General features: G+C 35.7%; 1 protein-coding gene across 1 annotated transcript; it reads right to left on the bottom strand.

Moving 5' to 3' along the window:
• Positions 1 to 249: 249 nt before the first annotated feature.
• Positions 250 to 8,330, bottom strand: LOC131668124 (uncharacterized). Its single transcript, XM_058942009.1, has 3 exons — positions 8,125 to 8,330; positions 7,449 to 7,800; positions 250 to 6,754 (listed from the first exon to the last, which is right to left on the bottom strand). The coding sequence occupies exons 1-3, from the start codon at positions 8,328 to 8,330 to the stop codon at positions 6,500 to 6,502; spliced, it is 813 nt and encodes a 270-aa protein (XP_058797992.1). The 3' UTR covers positions 250 to 6,499.
• Positions 8,331 to 18,120: the final 9,790 nt, after the last annotated feature.

The following is an 18,120-nucleotide window of genomic DNA, read 5'->3' on the forward strand; positions in this document are numbered from 1 at the left end:
CAATTAACATATAAATATGCTAATTAAACTACCTGCATGATGAATTTGAATGATATAGATAATTTTAACGAAAGTAAAAATGTTCGCTGATGCAATCGATCCAAAGATGTTATGTCCTATCAAATTATTTAACTCAATTAATATTTGACATAAATTGAATCCCTATAAGATATAAAAATTGAGATCTATTATATTTAACAGAAAGTGCCACTAGGAAAGGTTTGTAAATGAAACAATACCGTATGATACAATGACAATATTTTATATATCTTTGACGACGGTTCGGTGGTAACAACAGGTAAATACTACATATTGTACATTGAGTAGGCAATAGTTGTATCTTAATATTTAGTGACGATTCGAGTGACATCGACAACGACGACGACGAAGTCGATGGGCGACAGTTAAATGGTTAATGCGGGCGATACATCATTTACTAAAGTAGTAGCACAATGACAACGATGATGATCAATGACTCGTGTGAAGACTAAAAATTGTACTATTCAACGACAACGAAAAATTCAAAAAAGGAGGATAGAAGTAGTGAGAAGCGCAAGCATCGTCGTCGCTGTCTTCGACAAATTAATATTCTCAGAGCATTGTAATAGCATATCGATAATTGTTGCTATTTAGATTTATTGATTTTGTTTCATTATTTATTTTGTTCTCGCTTACTTGTATTAGGTATGCGCGCGACGAATCGCGACGGAGGAATGATTAAATTAGTCTTCTCTTGTTTTTTTAATTATTATCGTCTCGCTCGAGTTCCACATCTCGATATGCTGCTTATTAAGCTTCTTAATATTATTCTCTTTTTTTTCATAATATCAAAGAATCGAGCGTCGATACAAGAACACGGGGAAATTCGTACGCGACCTTTAAAGTGCTTTAATTTTCTTCTCTTCTTACCAGATAGCTTCAGGTCAACGAAGTAATTATCAAATTTATTTTGAGAATTTTTTAAAAATTAATATTTATTTTCAATGATAGATTCGTTTTCAAGTTATTTATCGATAATTACTTTGTCGGCTCGATATTATACGATCAAGAGCTTTTAAACACATATTTATTTGCGAGCAGATTTGTTTATGGATAAAATGAAAATTACATCTGTTTTTGCTACGTAAATTCATGTAACGATATGTCTTTTTTACTTTGTCAGGATATAATTCAAGGCTGTCAACGCTCACTGCCACTTTGCAGTTTCATTCTTTATATTTGTTCTTTTTTTATCTAATTTTCAGTGGAAAATACTTTCTCTCCACACAAGCGCTAAAATACAATTGTTTTGAAGGGATTATACCGTAGAATGAAATTCTCATTTGTATTCTTTACTCAATAAATCTTCCAATAAAATGATATATATTTAAAGTAATTATATTTACACTTCATATTTCATACTTTATACAAAAATATATTCCATCCAATGTAACTTTTATTCAAAATTTGTTGCAATGCAGGTAACGATAACATGAGGTAAGTCATAAATGAATAAAAATCATTTCCTTTTGTTTCTTTCAGATTTCACTGTACGGTAAATCCTTAAGAATAATCATTACTCATTGAGTAACATACGTAATCCGTAGTTTTTTTTAATCTTCATGTGACGAAAGATAAAAATAAAACAATACTCAATCAATTCTCGAAAATATACAATTACTTATCTAGTAATCATAATTAATACAGGCTAACGCAAGAAACTAATTACAGAAGGTCGCGGTACGTACAACTAAGCGAAAGGAGGATTCGTATTTTCTCATTTCATAAATATATAATAACGAGTTGTCGTACAACTTGCTACGATTAGCAGAAACATAAAGAGGCGCGACTACAACGACACTGTAATCTACCATTTAAGTTACTTATTCGCTTATTTCTACCTTTCGCTTTCTGCTCTCCCTTCATTTGTATCATTATCATTTAATATATGTATATGAAATCGCGCGGATAGGTGGACGGACAAATTGTCACGCCGCACACATGATACTTGCTGCTGCTGCTGCTTTTGCTGCGGGACTAGAGTCTCGTGTATGATATATAATATATAATTTATATAATTTTTTTCAACTATAGAAACGCATTTGTTTTATTTGTCTCTTGTGAAATTTGTAAGCGATGTGTTCTATATAGGCAGAAAACCGAACGTCTTCGGACTTCGTGCTGCTATTACTTCAAGCAAGTTCGAGCTTATTTTTAACTATTAGTCATATACAAATTAGTGGAAAATCGTGCGAAGGTCGGGTTGAACGTTTGTAAAATTATCGGAACAGCACTAAATCCAATGCCTATAAGGAACATTTAAGAAATACTACAGACAGAATATAACAAGTATAAGAATCTACGGGATATAAAATTAAACGAATATATTTATCAATTGTAACAATATCAACGCAAAATTCACAAATTCTTAGGGGCAAACAACACTAGTTTCATTCGTTTAATTCCGATCATGTGAGTGATGAAAACGGCACTCTTCAAAATGTACTCTTTTTCGCAAATTATGGCCACATACGAATAAGCTACTGCAATAAAATTGGTCGTTTGTAGAATAAAAATGTGTTACTAAATACACGCTTTCATGCTACAGTTTTCGATGAAAGTAGTTTTTAATTAAAATATTGATGCAAACTTTTCATCTCCTATATACGATTTCCTTAAAATTTACTTTCAACCATTGTTTTCGCAGAATCACTTAGTTAATTTATTTTTATGATTGAATAAATCGCTCAGACAAAAACATTATAGCATCTCGTTTTTCTTTTCAAGTAATACGTTGCAAACTATTATAAACAGCTTATTGGATAATCTCAATATTAAAGAGGTATTTGCAAGTACTCGATGAAATATCTAGAAGACTTGAAGATTTGTACAGAAAATACTAAAGTCAGTGCGTGAAAAAACATTACGTAGAAAGACTATTGAGACATTTACAACTCACAGGTGGCATGCTAACGATATGCAAAATGAGCTTACGTAGAGCGAAAATTCAATACGTAATTCGGGGATTCAATTATCGCCGTCACCAGCTCCTGACACTTTAGACTTTTAGACATTTTCCGCTGTATACTTATGCGTATATTTACGACTATTTATTCGTCTCACTCGTATATTATCATTGCGCAAAAATAATCAACTCTGGGAAGGATAGCGGGTCAATATATATTTATAATAATGCTTTGCTCTATCTAACTGTTATTTTCGTTTTCCCGTCAACCGCTTTTATCGTAGATTATGATACATCAGTTCTACGATTATTGTTATCATTTCTACTGTTTTTATTCTTACGTGTTTCGCGTTATCGACTTCGTTGAATTTTACAAAAACAAACTCATTCTCCTGATTTAAACGTGCATCTTTACTTCTAACGTACTGAGTTTAATTTACGGTGCAAAAACGCGCTTACAGGTATCAATACCTTGGCAAAATTATTTTCCTTTTTGAGAAATCATAATAAGCATGAAATAAGATATGATCGTAATGTATGCTTAGAGATAAACACAAATAACTATAAGTGGAAAATATTTTATGTGAAAAATTCAATATCGTAAGTAGTGCGGAAGACATATTTTTCAAGTAATTAACTAGTAATGCAGTTCGTCTAAACGCAAACATTCCAGTTACAAAAGTATTTTTTTTAATACATACAGCAGATAATATTGAAGTTTCAAATTATTAGAGTTGGCTAATTGAGAATTAGTTTCATTTTTTTAGAACACGTTGCTGCGATAAGATTAAATATATCAATTTTGGCGTATTCTCTCATAAACTTGCTTGCAAAGTACGTGAGCGTAGCATGCAAAATAGTTATGTACACAGTCTTGTAAAGAAAAAATTTATACCACATTGCATGGTAGATTATATAATATATATGAGTAATACACTATCATCGAACGAGTGTTACATGCATTTTAAAGGTATAGCCACCCTTGTAACTGACAAATTTAGACTATTGTTTTAAAAAAGAAATTTTAAGTTATAGTAAAACATGTTTCTTTCAAAAAGCGGCATCATCTTGAAAGGTTTATTTATTATTTGTTTTAACAGAATGAACGGCAGTGCAGTTCCGATTGAGCATTGCACAGCATTGCTCAACCTCATATAAATCGAGTATAATGTTTCTTGATACACTTTGAATATCTTTCAATCAAAATCTTCCGATCAACATTATCAGACACAGAATATGGCACTTTTGACCAAAGTGTAAATAAAATGACTGATTGAATGACTACACAATAAAATTATTTGTATACTCAACTCGCTTTAACTGATTTCGCAATTTTGATCTGTAAATTTCATTGTGGTTGAAAAAATACTACATTTCTGTGGTTACATCTGTCTAGTGCACGAGCCCCTTGTTGTATTGTATTTACTGCATGATGTAATCCAACAAAAAGAAATTTTTCTACACTATTTTTCTTTCAATACTGTCATGTATGTCATCATATGTTATGTGTAGATAAAACAAAATATTAAAACATATAAAGGCTAGAAAGAACATCAAAACTAAATTATTGCTTTTCGAATAAAACAAATAAATAATTATAGCAGTAGAGACCCGTAGATAAAAATATGACTGTGTATTTGCTATAGAGACAGAAAAATTTCTTGATAAATTGAAATCTTGATAATTGAATTTTAACCGACATCAACGTCGACCTAAATTTGAACTATAACTTATAGTACACAAGTGATCCACGTCATTTGTTACGATTTCGAGTCATTCTTATAGCAACGTCAATGTGAAAAAGTTTACGCTTCTTTATGCCTCGACCTCCATTATATAAATCGTAGACTTGATTCATACGTATTGAGTTGTATTTAACATTAGCACGCTACAAGTTTTCTTTCTTTTTTTAATATTATAACCTTAATTATGCGCAGCTGCATTAAAATTCAAATTATATATACATTATCAATATTTATTAATACAATCATATCAATCGCTCTCGATAGAAGCAGCAGCTAGTAACCTCTTTATCAAGATAAAATATACACAAATAAATAAATAAGCTACTGAATAAAGTGTATAAAAAACATAGTGAGTAAACTTGGTGATATTAAACTGATACAGCATAGAAGTTTGACAAAATATTGTACAACAATACAACAATAAAAAAAATAATAAACAACGATAAAAATAATAGAAGTTGTTTATGTTATTTGTGCTAATTTGAACTGACTCAAGTTAAAATTTTTTTCTTCTTTACAAAAGATCTTAAATCTTAGTTTATAGTATAGCATTATGGTATTATAGACATGCGCTTGAGAAAGAAATACTTCTTCATAAAAAAGCAATACCCACTCAGTCTGTCTCGGTTAGCATTTTACATGTGTATATGTGTATATGTGTGTGTGTGTGAGTGTGTGTATATATATATATATATATATATACACACTTATTTGCGTTGAGAGCGTGAGCATGCAATTAAATGCGCGTGTGTGTTTACGTGTGTCATGTGAAATCTTCTCGATGCAAATACTACGTTTATTCATTGATTCTTCCTTATCGTTTAAAATTTCCTTTTTCTTCTTCTTTATGCATGGCGCTATCAAAGCTGACTAGAATAATAATTAACACGCGACAGTTGAATTAGCCACTCAGCTGCCGTTCGATTCACCGCGACTCGTTTTAAACTTTTTTTTATTGCTCACTCTCGCATCAAGAAATATATTCTCAAGGAACGCCTTCCGTTGTGCTCGCACTCAAATCAAAAACGTTTTTCATTTTCTGCTTTTTTCTTTTTTTTGGTCACGTTTAAACGTGTTTTTCTTTAAGTTTCGTTAAGAGTTTTGGTCAGAATTACAGCGTGTGCAACCGGAAGAGTACACGGGACCGTGAGTATATCTCCTTAATGCTTTATACACTAATTCCATCTCACACTGGTTTTCTAAAGCACAAAGCACAAAAAATCACACTCTCTTTATGTCAAAAGTGCATCACTACCAAAAGTAACTGCAATGCAGACATAAGACGCCAATCTTTGAAACTATTTACAAAAAATTTCTCTGTCTGCTAAAACTCGATATTTGCTAATTGATGCGCGAACGAACCAAACAAAAACCAATTCCTTCGAATAAAAATAATTAGAGAGATAATCACTGGCTTAAAAAAACCTCCAAATCAAAAGTGTTTGTAAGAGACTTTACATTTAAGAGAGCATCGGACGAGGGATACAGACGCAGAACGTACACGGAGGTGGAAAAATAAATTGGTTGTTTGACGTTAGCTTATAAAATCAAGAGACATCTTATAAATAATTCTTTCGGATTAGGCACAAGCCTTTGACAAGCTAATGGCAAACAATCAAGCGATTTTCACAGTTGTGCCCACGCTCGGCGCTAATGTGCGACGTCCGACGTCTTATGCAGAGAGTGCCTAAGGCAAACGAGTCTACACGGCCTCCGTGTCCGGCTGCCAGGGCTGCGTCGAGCTGAAGAATAAGCGTAGACTGCTGCGTTTGCGGTGGCGGCTGCTTGTGGGGCTGCCATCCCCCCTGCCCTAGGCGTTCGACTCTTTCAAGTTCTCGAAATACTGCATTATCTGATTGTAATCCATGCCGAGATTGAGATCGTCGAGGGCCGCACCGGATGCGGCTGACGTCGATTTCTGCTGCTGCTCCTCGGACGCTTGATCGTCGTGAGACGAGTTGGAGGATGACGACGAGAACATTGGGTTGCCAACTACCGTGGCACGCTTAATCTCCCGCGACCGACCTCGCTTGTGGCGGATTTCCGGATCTTTGTTGCGCACCTGCTAAAAGAAGAAAAATCCGATTGATACATTGGCTAATTGATGAGTTTTATTTTCACGTGCATCGGAAGCATGTTTTATGACTTATAGAACTATCTTATCAGAAAAACTGTCTAATGCCTGAAGATGACGGTAAAAAAAAACAAAATTCGATATAGCGGATCTGAGATTACATCTATGAATACTAAAATGCATTTGTATGTTATACATCGGGCCCTCACATCAAATTATTTGTCATTTTGAAATAAGAATGACTTATGCGCTACAACGACTGCATTCATCATGATTAACAGCAATGAATGTTTTTGGCGATCGTCTAAGTGGCAAATGTAGTGAACGATGAATTCTCATTATTGGGGCTGCATATAAATTTACTTTTTGTACTTGAACGATCTCGTACGGCGACTCGTTTACAATTCGTCATTCCCTCTCTAAATTTGGGTTACGATTTAACTCTTTCCTGCGCAAATATCGTCTATCTAATTCCTCGTCCCACGTTTTGGTGCTTGTCCAGCCGTATGCCGACTTCATGGCCCACTGCAAATAATACAGTAGCTTGATGTTTCTCCAAGCCAAGCACTTGCGACGATTTGCCGCCCAACTAATTTCCAGCGCCACTTACGCACATACTTGAGAGATCAGTGGCTCGTCGAGCTTTGCGCGAGAGTAACGGAGCTATCACTGAATGACTACTTACCACTAGGAAATCATCGTTATCATTGTCGGCGACCTTAGAAAAGTCGTGAACCGGCGCGGCCGAGCCTGCAGACGAGGAGGCGTTGTTACTGCCGGCCTTCGAGCGACTTGATTTTCGATGGTGGTGATGCAATTTGCCAGACTCGCCGTGTCGCCTGCTCACGTGCTCGCCGCTGCTGTTCGCTCGCTGATGATGATGACGACGCTTTGGTGTTTCGGGATTCCGGGCCATTGCGCCGGTGTTGCGGTGCGGCGGCACAGGTGGCTTGTAATCCTCGTTGCCGTTGTCGTTGCCGTTGCTGCTTGCCAGCGATGGTTTGTGCGGTGGCAGCGGTGGGGGTACGTTGTTATTGCTGACAATTTCATCGTTTCAATAAAATTCGGTTGGCAAAATAAGCTTGGAGGTGTTTGATAATTATAAGTTGCGACTGAAGCGCGTTCGGCAATTTTCGGGAGTCAAATTTTATATTACAATCACACACAGTCGAGTCGAAGTTTATCTCGACATGCCACTCGAGTAATTGAAAAAGTTTTTTGTTTTAATTCATTCGCACTTTTCATTCATGCGCCAGCACAATATTAAAACTTTGAAATGTGAACAGATTATTCGGTGAAAAGGCTTCTCGTCGTAAAAAATTAAAATTCGGGAAAAAACAAAGGAAGAAAATCATACTAACTCGTTTCGTTGCGACGTCGGTGGTGTGAGCTGTTTGTTGCCGGGGTGGTGCTTCTTGGCGAAGCTTTTTGGCGTTCTGTCGCGCTTGCAGTAGGTGGTTGAGTCAATGGGCCCAGAGCGCTCATTCGAGGATGCGCTATTTGTGTGCAAGTTTGCCGACGGTAGCTCCACGTGATTTGGGTTGTCGAAACTCGTTGCCAGGTCCATCGTCTCGTCTTCCGGCTCGGTTGCCAGCGGATTGCTCGTAACTCGGACCTTGCGTATCCGATTTTAAAGGAAATTTCGTTACGTTTCAACATTTTTTACATGTCGATGTGTTACGGAACTAAATTTTCTAAAAAATGAAGAAAACTGTAGTAGAAGATCCAAGCTTTTAGAAAAGCATCGTTAAATATTAAACTATACGCCGAAAATTTGAGCCGCGCCAACTTTTGAAATTCAATATTTGACACATGAAAGACAGGCGACAATCGAAAGTAATTATTTTATCGATTTAACGTTACATTATCTAAGATTGTCACAGTCGGTGCTCAGCACCCATCGAGTTCGGTCGTGTGTACGGGTGATTGACAACACAGTACAGGTGACGCACTTATAGTGATCGTCGCCGACGGGCGAGTGAGTGTGTGCTCAAGAGTACACGCTTTCTCATAATGGCCTTCAACATCGAGAGCCCAGTTTCTACCTCAATTTCTACAAACAAAGTTACAGTCAACAGTGAATCGAACAACCCACTCGAATCTTACGCTAGAGTTACTGCTAATAAAAGTCGTCCAACAAAATACGAAGGAATAACCATTGACGCAATCGAAGGTCTCACCTATGATGATTACGTTGACGGTTTGTCAACAATACTTCATGAAAGTCATATAAGAGTTCTATCACATTACCATTCTAAAAAACTTCTAATTTTTCTATCAAGTAAAGAATTAGTTAATAAAGTGAAAAATAAATCATTTAAAATTAAAGATCATACTCTTACAATCAGATCATATGTAAACAACAATAAACGCGTAGTTATCTCAAACGTGTTGCCTTTCATACCGGATGAATTAATAGTTAAAACGCTAGAAGAAAAAAACATTAAAATAAAATCGCCGATAACCGACATCAAAGCTAGCTTTTCGAAGCCAAATAGAACACATATATTATCGCTCAGAAGACAGGTCTATATAAGAGAAGAAGACATAAACAGCCTTCCAGAAAGCATACAAGTAAGCTTTGAGGATATAACATACAGACTTTTCCTCTCTACAGGTTCAACTCTATGCTTCATTTGTAAACAAACGGGTCACGTCGCGAAAATGTGTACGCAGATTGATTTAAGAGCTCAGATTCGTCCCAGTATAGAAAATACCGACAACTCATCAATACCAATCGTCACAGATATTATTAACAACTCGACCAGTAAACCCACAGATATACTGAGAGAGATAGAAAGTTCCAAATTATCTCTCAACGTACCGCCAAACGAAGTAAATAGCAACAAAAGAGCCCTGTCAGATACTGCCAGCTCCAAATCTCTAGATGGAACTGTTAGTGATTCAACCCAACAAATTAATGACGCCGATGGTTTTATTAAACCAAAAAAACTAATCAAAGTTGAAAAAAGACTTAAGAAGATACGTAAAATCACAGAAGAAAAAAGGCAAAAAACTTTAGAAAATCTGCAATTAGCCTTAAACCCGGCCGCTGAAATATTTACTAGTTCCAATAATTTGCCAATAGATTTTGCAACTTTTTGTAACTTCATTAAAAGTTACAATAATATAGCTGACCTGAAAGTAGAAGCAAAAAAAATAGTTAATGACATCTCAGTTTTACCCGCTATAATTGAAAAAGCATACGATTCAGTTTCTCACTCACCAACCAAAACTAGACTAACAAAAGTTAAAAATAAAATCAATCAAATTATAAATTCAACAGAACAACTTTCTAGTGAAATTTCAGAAACAGAAGAAGAAGATGAAGATATGTACATAGATCAAAAAGACAACTACGAACCTCAAACATCAGTACCTAAATCTTAACTCTAATAATGATCCAACACGCTAAAGACTTAAAAATACTCTTTTGGAACGCTCGAAGTATTTATAAACACACGTCTGAACTACCTAAAATACTTAACGACGAAGAAAACAAAATAGACATTTTTATATGCGTCGAATCATGGTTAAAAACACCACCAACTGACCAAACAATAGAAGAAGTACTCAAAATATCTGGTTTTAAAGCATATAATAAAGATAGAGAAGAAGAAAGAGGAGGTGGTATTCTTTTTCTTGTCAGAAACCACCTAACCGCAGACTTTATTCAAATTAACGATCCTAACGAGGATAAATACGAAATAGCTGGAATTCAAGTCCATAACACTACTCCAAAATTAGACATTTTAGCTGTTTACCGTTCACCTTCCGGTAATCAGTCTCTCTCACAGGAAGTATGGGATAACTTGGTTAATAACATCAGAGATGATTCATACTGTCTGTTCACTGGAGACTTCAACGTGCATCACCTATATTGGAACTGTGAACACAATGATGCCAACGGCTCACGTTTTCTGAACTCCATCCAAAAAAAAAATCTAATTATTCATAATACTGAATCTAAGAGTAGAATAAATCCTAGTACAGGTAAAAAATCGAATCTAGACTTAATTCTCTCCACTCTCAATCTTACAGATAAAATTGCTAATCTTAGAGTATATGACGAAACATACGGATCAGACCACTTCCCAATAATTTTCACTCTTAAGGTTAACAAAACTTTTTATGAAAAAAAATCATTTAAAATTAAAACTAAAAAAACTGATTGGAAAGGATTCTATAATTTATTAGAAGAAAACTATGAACAATTTTTTGAAAATTCTTTTTGCGATCAAACCGCTGTCGGTAAATACGAACTTTTTATTAATTTAATTAGTAAAGCTATCATATCTAATACTCCCCAAATGCCCAAAAACTTCAAAAACAAAAATCGCTCTAATCCAGTAAAATGGTGGGACGAAGATTGTAATAGAGCACGAAGAATACGAAAAGCTGCTTTTAAAAAATGGTGCTATACCAAAAAAGAAGAAGATTATATTAATTACAAAAAACAAAACGCTCTCGCTAAAAGAATTTTCAAACACAAAAAAAGAGAATGTTACAAAAACTTTGTAGAAAAAATTAACCTTACAACCAATAAAACATATGTCTGGAATACTATGAAAACCTTCAAAAATAAATATGTAAAAGTAAAATCTCCCAGCAATATTGACGACACAAATAGAGACAAAGTAGAAATAGCGTTAAACAAAATTAGTCCGCCATGGGCCGAAACAAATCCTGATTGGCTCCCTAAATGTGAGAAAAACGAGTTTTTCAGTACACCTTTCCAGTTTACAGAATTTAATCTAGCACTTGATTCTAGAGACAATAGTTCTTCTCCAGGCCTCGACGGAGTTGATTACGAAATTCTAAAAAAATTACCAATAAAATATAAACTCATACTACTAGATATCTTTAACGAAATATTTGCAAAAAGTGAATTCCCACCTGCTTGGAAAAACTGTTTTGTATCCTTTATCAAAAAACCAGATGGTGAAAGTTTTCGCCCAATCACCTTATCTTCCTGTACATGTAAACTTTTTGAAATAATCATAAAAAATAGACTGCAGTGGTGGTTAGAAAGCAATAACTTATTACCAGAGACCCAATCAGGATTTCGAAAAGGTCAATCATGCCATGATAATCTTACGCAGGTAACTCTAAATATTGAAGAAGGGTTTAAAAAGTATCAGCATTGTCTTGCTGCCTACATAGACATAACTAACGCATATGACAATGTCGTTGGAGAGATTTTACTTCAAATACTAGCAGACATAAAGTGTCCAATTCAGGTAATAAAACTAGCAAAATACCTTAATTACGAAAGGCTTATTTATACTAATCTAAACACAGATGTTCATAGAAAAGTTTATAAAGGCGTACCCCAAGGTGGACCCCTTAGTCCCCTCCTGTTCAATCTGTATATAGCCAAAATTACCAAAAATATTCCAAAGTCTGTTATTATTTCTAAATATGCAGACGATATTATGTTATTAATCAAAAGAAAAAGTTTAAAATCCTGTACCTCGCTCATGCAAAAAAGTTTAAAAATAATTAAAAATAATCTATACGAAATAGGTCTGGAAATATCGATAAAAAAAACTGCTCTAATTCATTTTAACAATCAAAAAATCGAACCAGGAAATGTTACTATTGAGCTCGACGATGATATTCTTATTTCACAAGAATATGCACGATATCTTGGTATAATATTCGACTATCAATTATCTTTTCGACACCAGATTGAAAATGTAAAAAATAAATCTCTTAAAGCTCTCAATGTTATTAAATTTGTGCGAGGAACTTGGTGGGGTGCGGACCCCAGCACTCTTCTCACTGTATACAAATCATACGTTAGATCAATTATTGATTTTGCATCTTTCATATACCTTTCAAAAAGAGCAAATGATATTAATATACTTGAACGCATCCAATATGCAGCAATTCGTCTCGCCCTCGGTTTCAGAATTAGTACCCCCACCAATATCCTCACAGCCGAGTCCAAACTTATGTACATCAAAGACAGATCCAAGTATCTATGTATGAACTACTTATCCAAAGTAATATCTAACTCAAGCCTACCTGTAAGTAAAACTATCAACAGAGTATATTACTATTTTAAAAAATATAAAAAGAAAAGTCTACTTCTTAACTGCATAGATGATATCAATCCGTTAAAAACAACTGTCGAAATCAAATCTAAATTCAACAGTTTTCTGACTGACTATAATGTAATTACATCCGCCATTGATATAGACACCGAATTTGGAAAGCTACTCAAAAATTCTCATAATTGCAACAACTTAATTAATTCATACTTACAAGAAAAAAAAGCAGTACCCATATACACCGATGGTAGTAAAAATGTAGATGCCATATCAGTTGGAGCAGCCTGCCTCTCTAGCCAGTTAAATGTATCAACAAAAATAAGCATCCACAAAATTGCATCTATTTATACGCAGAAAGCCTAGCAATAAAAGTCGCACTCAATATAGCACTAAAAAATACCGATAAAAATATTGTCATTCTCACTGATTCCCGTAGTGTACTAGAAAAACTCAAACATCTGAACTTCGAAATCAGAACAAATTCATTTATCTATGAGATAAAAAAAAAGGTAATAGAATTCTCCCAAATTAGTACAAATAACAGTAAAATTAGATTCACCTGGATACCTTCACATATAGGAATCAGCGGTAATGAACAAGTTGATCAACTTGCTAAAGATGCAACTCACAATACACCTGATATTTCAATCTGCATACCTTTCACTGACTTAAGACAAAAATTTAAATCAGAATCATATTTAGAAACAGACAACACTGTGAGAGAGAAAGGATTGACAAAAGGAATCGATTATTTTATGTTTTACCATACAAATAACAGAAAACCTTGGTTCAATAACTGTAATCTAAAAAGAGCGAACATCGTAACAATAAACAGGTGCAGAGCCAATCATTATAATCTTCGTGCCTCACTTGCCCGAATAAACATCATAAACGACCCGTCGTGCGAATGTGAAACAGCTGATCAAGACTTAGACCACATACTCTGGCACTGTCCGATTTATAAAGACCAAAGAAAAAAGCTAGCCAAGGAACTAAAAAAATTAAAAGTCAATCCGCTTAATGATGTAAAAAACGTACTTAGTAATACCAATCCTTTTATATACAAAACGCTGTATCAGTACTTCATAGAATGTAAGCTAGAAATTTAAGATAAACAAGCACACACTCCTCTTGTAAATACTCACACCATTTCCTTTCTTTGTACTTTGCTATATAACCTCTGTAGTTCCTAATAGCAATAAATAAAAAAAAAAAAAAAAATTATCCGTGGTATACAAATTGTATAAATTAAAATTCGGGTTTCACAAAAATAGATGTAAAACTCTTGCTTGTTAAACCGCCACCTTTCTAATAATTTGATCGTTAAAAGGGGCGATCTACATACCTCTACTTTTTACTCATTATCTGATTTTCATTGCTTTCAGTGCTCGACTAAGCAGTTCCTGTCGAATAAAAATATAGCAAGTTTATAAAATGACTGCATTATTTGTTCTGATTATAGTGATTCAGTCAAATTCAATTAAGGTCGGTTAAAATTTATAAAATTTATGTGAACGCTCGACGCAAAAATGAAAACCACAACGACCATGTTGATAATTAAGCAAATTATAGAGTTTTCGAGCACGTGCGCGTGCGCGTGTTACTAAACTTGAAAATTACAAAATCGTATGCATTTGCATGGATTTCAAAAGAGAGGGCCTTCCGGAAATACGCAAAAGCCCAATAAAATCGAAATAATACCATAGGTCTTCCTTTAGCCGTAGTGTAGTAAGATTATACTTTTTATACAGCCAGTCAGCTTTTTACTTGTTAAAAAAGAAAAAAAAAAACAGAAATCCCGAAACGCAGCGTCACAACTTTGATTCGAAGGTTAATTAGGCGTTTCTTCAGGATCAACTCTTTGTAATATCCGGCTGGTCGAGCAGTGCACGTAAAGCACGCACCTTGCTGATTTCGTTACAACAACCATAATGAGAAACAAGAGGGAATCCCTCCTCTTGTACGCGTGTAAAAAGTTACTAGCATTGTTGCTCGATGCCAGCTCGAATGCGTCGGCGTCACCGTGGCGAAGCTTGTGTTTTTTTTTTCTTTTTCACTCGGTTTAGCAACTCTCGTTTTTAATTATTATTTGTCTTTCTTATTCACACAGCTGCACAATATTGAAACAACGGTATTTAGAACAAAATTCACAAGAATTTCGACGGCATGACGAAAGCTAGAATGAAATTTGCAAATTTTTTGTACAGTTGTTTATTGTTATTTAAAGTAAGTTAGTTGAATATATTAGTCGAAACATAACACTCATTGAAAATATAGTGTCGACACTAATAATAATAACAGTCGTTAACAGGGCTGTGTTATTTTTGGTAATAAAATTGCTCTATTTTTTTCCTATTAAATATCATTCTAAAGGTAAAAAGAAAAAAGAGAAAAATTGTCCTCCGCCCAATGTCATGATGTGTGCGTTAATAAAGGGGTTCCGCGAGATTCGTTCATTATAAGTTCGGTCGTGGCGGGCGCTGCACTCGCGTTAATTAAGCGCTCGGTTACGCGGACCTCTTCCACGTGCTCCACGCGACTATACATAGTTATGTTAAACGAATAATTTCTGCACTTTCAATTACGCGCCTGTTGCACCACGCGACCGGCCGACCGTCCGTGCCGCGTGCCTTAATTTATCGGGCTAATTTCGTTTTGCCTCGCGTCCGATACATCACCGATTCCCCGTCCATTTGATGGAGTCCCCGGAAAATTAACGATACACGCGCGCGCGCCCGCCCCGACGGCTCTCATAATTTCGCTATTGAGCGAGTGTCGATTAGTTGACTTTGTAATTTTAGCGGTAGGCACGAGCAATTATAAGCGGACGGTAATCAGCTCGTTTTTCCGTTATGTATGTAAATTTAATCAGCTGATAAATTTCGTTAAATTATTTGCTTTTATTAACTTTAACGTGGTAACAATGTCAATTATTCTTTTTTTACTAAGATATTGGAAATACACTATCTATTTAGCTCGTTTATTGATTGAACAAATTAAATGTTTTTAAATATACTAACAACATATATCGCAATTCATCTACTTACGTGGAAAGGATTGAACTCGGTATTTACTATTGACAATTCTTTTATAAATAACCATTATTGTCCTGGAACATTTACTTACAAACGTTTATGCCTTACGGAAAATTTATCTCAACTCCTACCAACTTTACATATAAGTATCCACAGGCGAACAATCGCTCGCGAAGAAGCTTTTAAAGCTTCTCCGCGAGCGATTGCTGTTCGCTGTTCACCTATTTTTCACACGGTATTTTTCGCGCAACTGTAGAGAAGAAATATAAGTATATACACACAGTAGGCTACAAGTGGAATCGCTCGCGTCTTGACTTCTCTTAGAAAGGCATCGCACGCGCGCATTGAAAGTGCACAGCTACTATAATGCACATAACCGTGAGTGTGTGCATGCGTATGCGCAATATAAGCTCGCGTTTTCCGCGTGAGCGTATACGCGTCAACGCGGAAATAATCGCGGCACATATCCGTATGTAGTAGGCGACGAATCCGGAGCACGCTGCTTCGGAGGGCTATTTAGAGAGAGAGAGAGAGAAATGAGCGGCATTTTACATGATTGATGGTGGAGCATTGCGACGATGCTCATTGTGTTTGCGCCCGTCGCAGATTTCAATTGATCAATATGAATTGTTTGACAAGGTGAACATTCTCGACGAGTTTGCCACTCGACCACGCGCATATCTGATTTGTCAATAAGAACGTTGTTCATGCATGCGCGCCAGCGTGCAGAGAGTTTTGCGCAAGTGCACATTTTGGAATAAAGTAACTATATTGATTTCTATAATTAGTGCTGCAATTTTGATTTTTCTTAGCGTAGTCTAGCTTTCATCACACTTCGAATGAATATGTCGCTCACGAAATGCTGGCGCTTTTTTTTCGTCGTATCTACTTAATACATAAATAATTGAATAATTATAGACGAATATTATGCATGCATGAAAGTCCGCCGAAAAATTAATGGGCAGGGATAATAAACTCCGCAACTTGCATAATAATTTTCTTCTTGTAATTATTCTGCATCGTCAAGGCGCCTTGGCAAAAACTTTCACATCCTCCTCAAAGTTTAGATAAACAAGCGTAATGAGAATTTTCAATCAAAGCCACCTGCGTAAACGTACAACTGAAATTACGCTTGGCCGCGTTACGGGGACGAGAGAAAGATGCGTCAAACCGCTGTGCGTAAAAATGATTTGTTACGCAAATTCTTTACACGACAGCTACGAAGAGCTGAGAGCCGATACGATAAGCATTCCGAATAACATTATCCATCAAACGTTCGGGTGTATGTGTATCTCTGCGGCTCATAATGCAACATTAATCCTAATCTCAATCAGCATCGAGCCGGCGAATAATCGCTGGCAATTCAACGGCAATAATTCAGCGTCGTTAGGCAGAATCGCAGTACGCACAACAAAACTTTCACGTCGAGCAGCAAACAAATAGTCCGGGCTGCACTTCTCTCTGTCGGGATAAAATTCTTGTTTTCCTCGCATAATTAATGCGAACTCCCACTCGCGCAAAGAGGAGTCTTTCGGCTCCCCGCTCCTCTCCCGCCCCTTCGCAATTTCGGGATTTATCGCGACGCATTAGCGTCTAAGCAGTCTTTTCCGGAATCTTCGTCGCAGCTGCACATTTTGCATTATAAATGCACGCACTTTCACCCGCGCGCGCTAGCCATGCTCCATTCGTCATCGTCTCGTCACCACGCACAGTGCATCACATCATGCATATATAAGGGGTCTGCTACTATATCGTATATTATATATGTCCTGCGGTTTGCCTTATGTGCATTGTTTTGACAAAGAGATTTGTTGGGATGCTCTCGAGATCGTGGCTATTGTTGGATTCTTATGTTAATTTTCTGTATGCTAATGTCTCAAACTCTTGAAATTATTTTTTCAATGGGATCCCATTATTTATGAAGTGCATTGCACTCTCGATTTTTACTGCTGATTCGTAAAATGTAGCGGCTGATTTTTCTCAAAGATTCATTTTACCATTCAATTTGAAATTCAGCACCTTGTAACGTTTCATCAAAAACATAACGATGACCAGAACTAGAAACTATATTCTAAATGAAAATATTTTTACGATTTCCGAGTTAATTTTCCTGTTGAAAAGCACAAATTTTAGATATAACTCAACAAGTTACGAAAGTTTGTCGTGAGATTTTTGCCGATGCCACGTCAATTTGTCATGCTTTTCCTGGTAACGCGGCAATCAATTAAAATCTAATTATCAGGATTCAATGAGGTACAATAATGCC

Source organism: Phymastichus coffea, unplaced genomic scaffold, assembly GCF_024137745.1.
Source record: "Phymastichus coffea isolate CEN01 unplaced genomic scaffold, Cenicafe_Pcof_1.1 PCOF00074, whole genome shotgun sequence".
Classification (NCBI taxonomy): Eukaryota; Metazoa; Arthropoda; class Insecta; order Hymenoptera; family Eulophidae; genus Phymastichus; species Phymastichus coffea.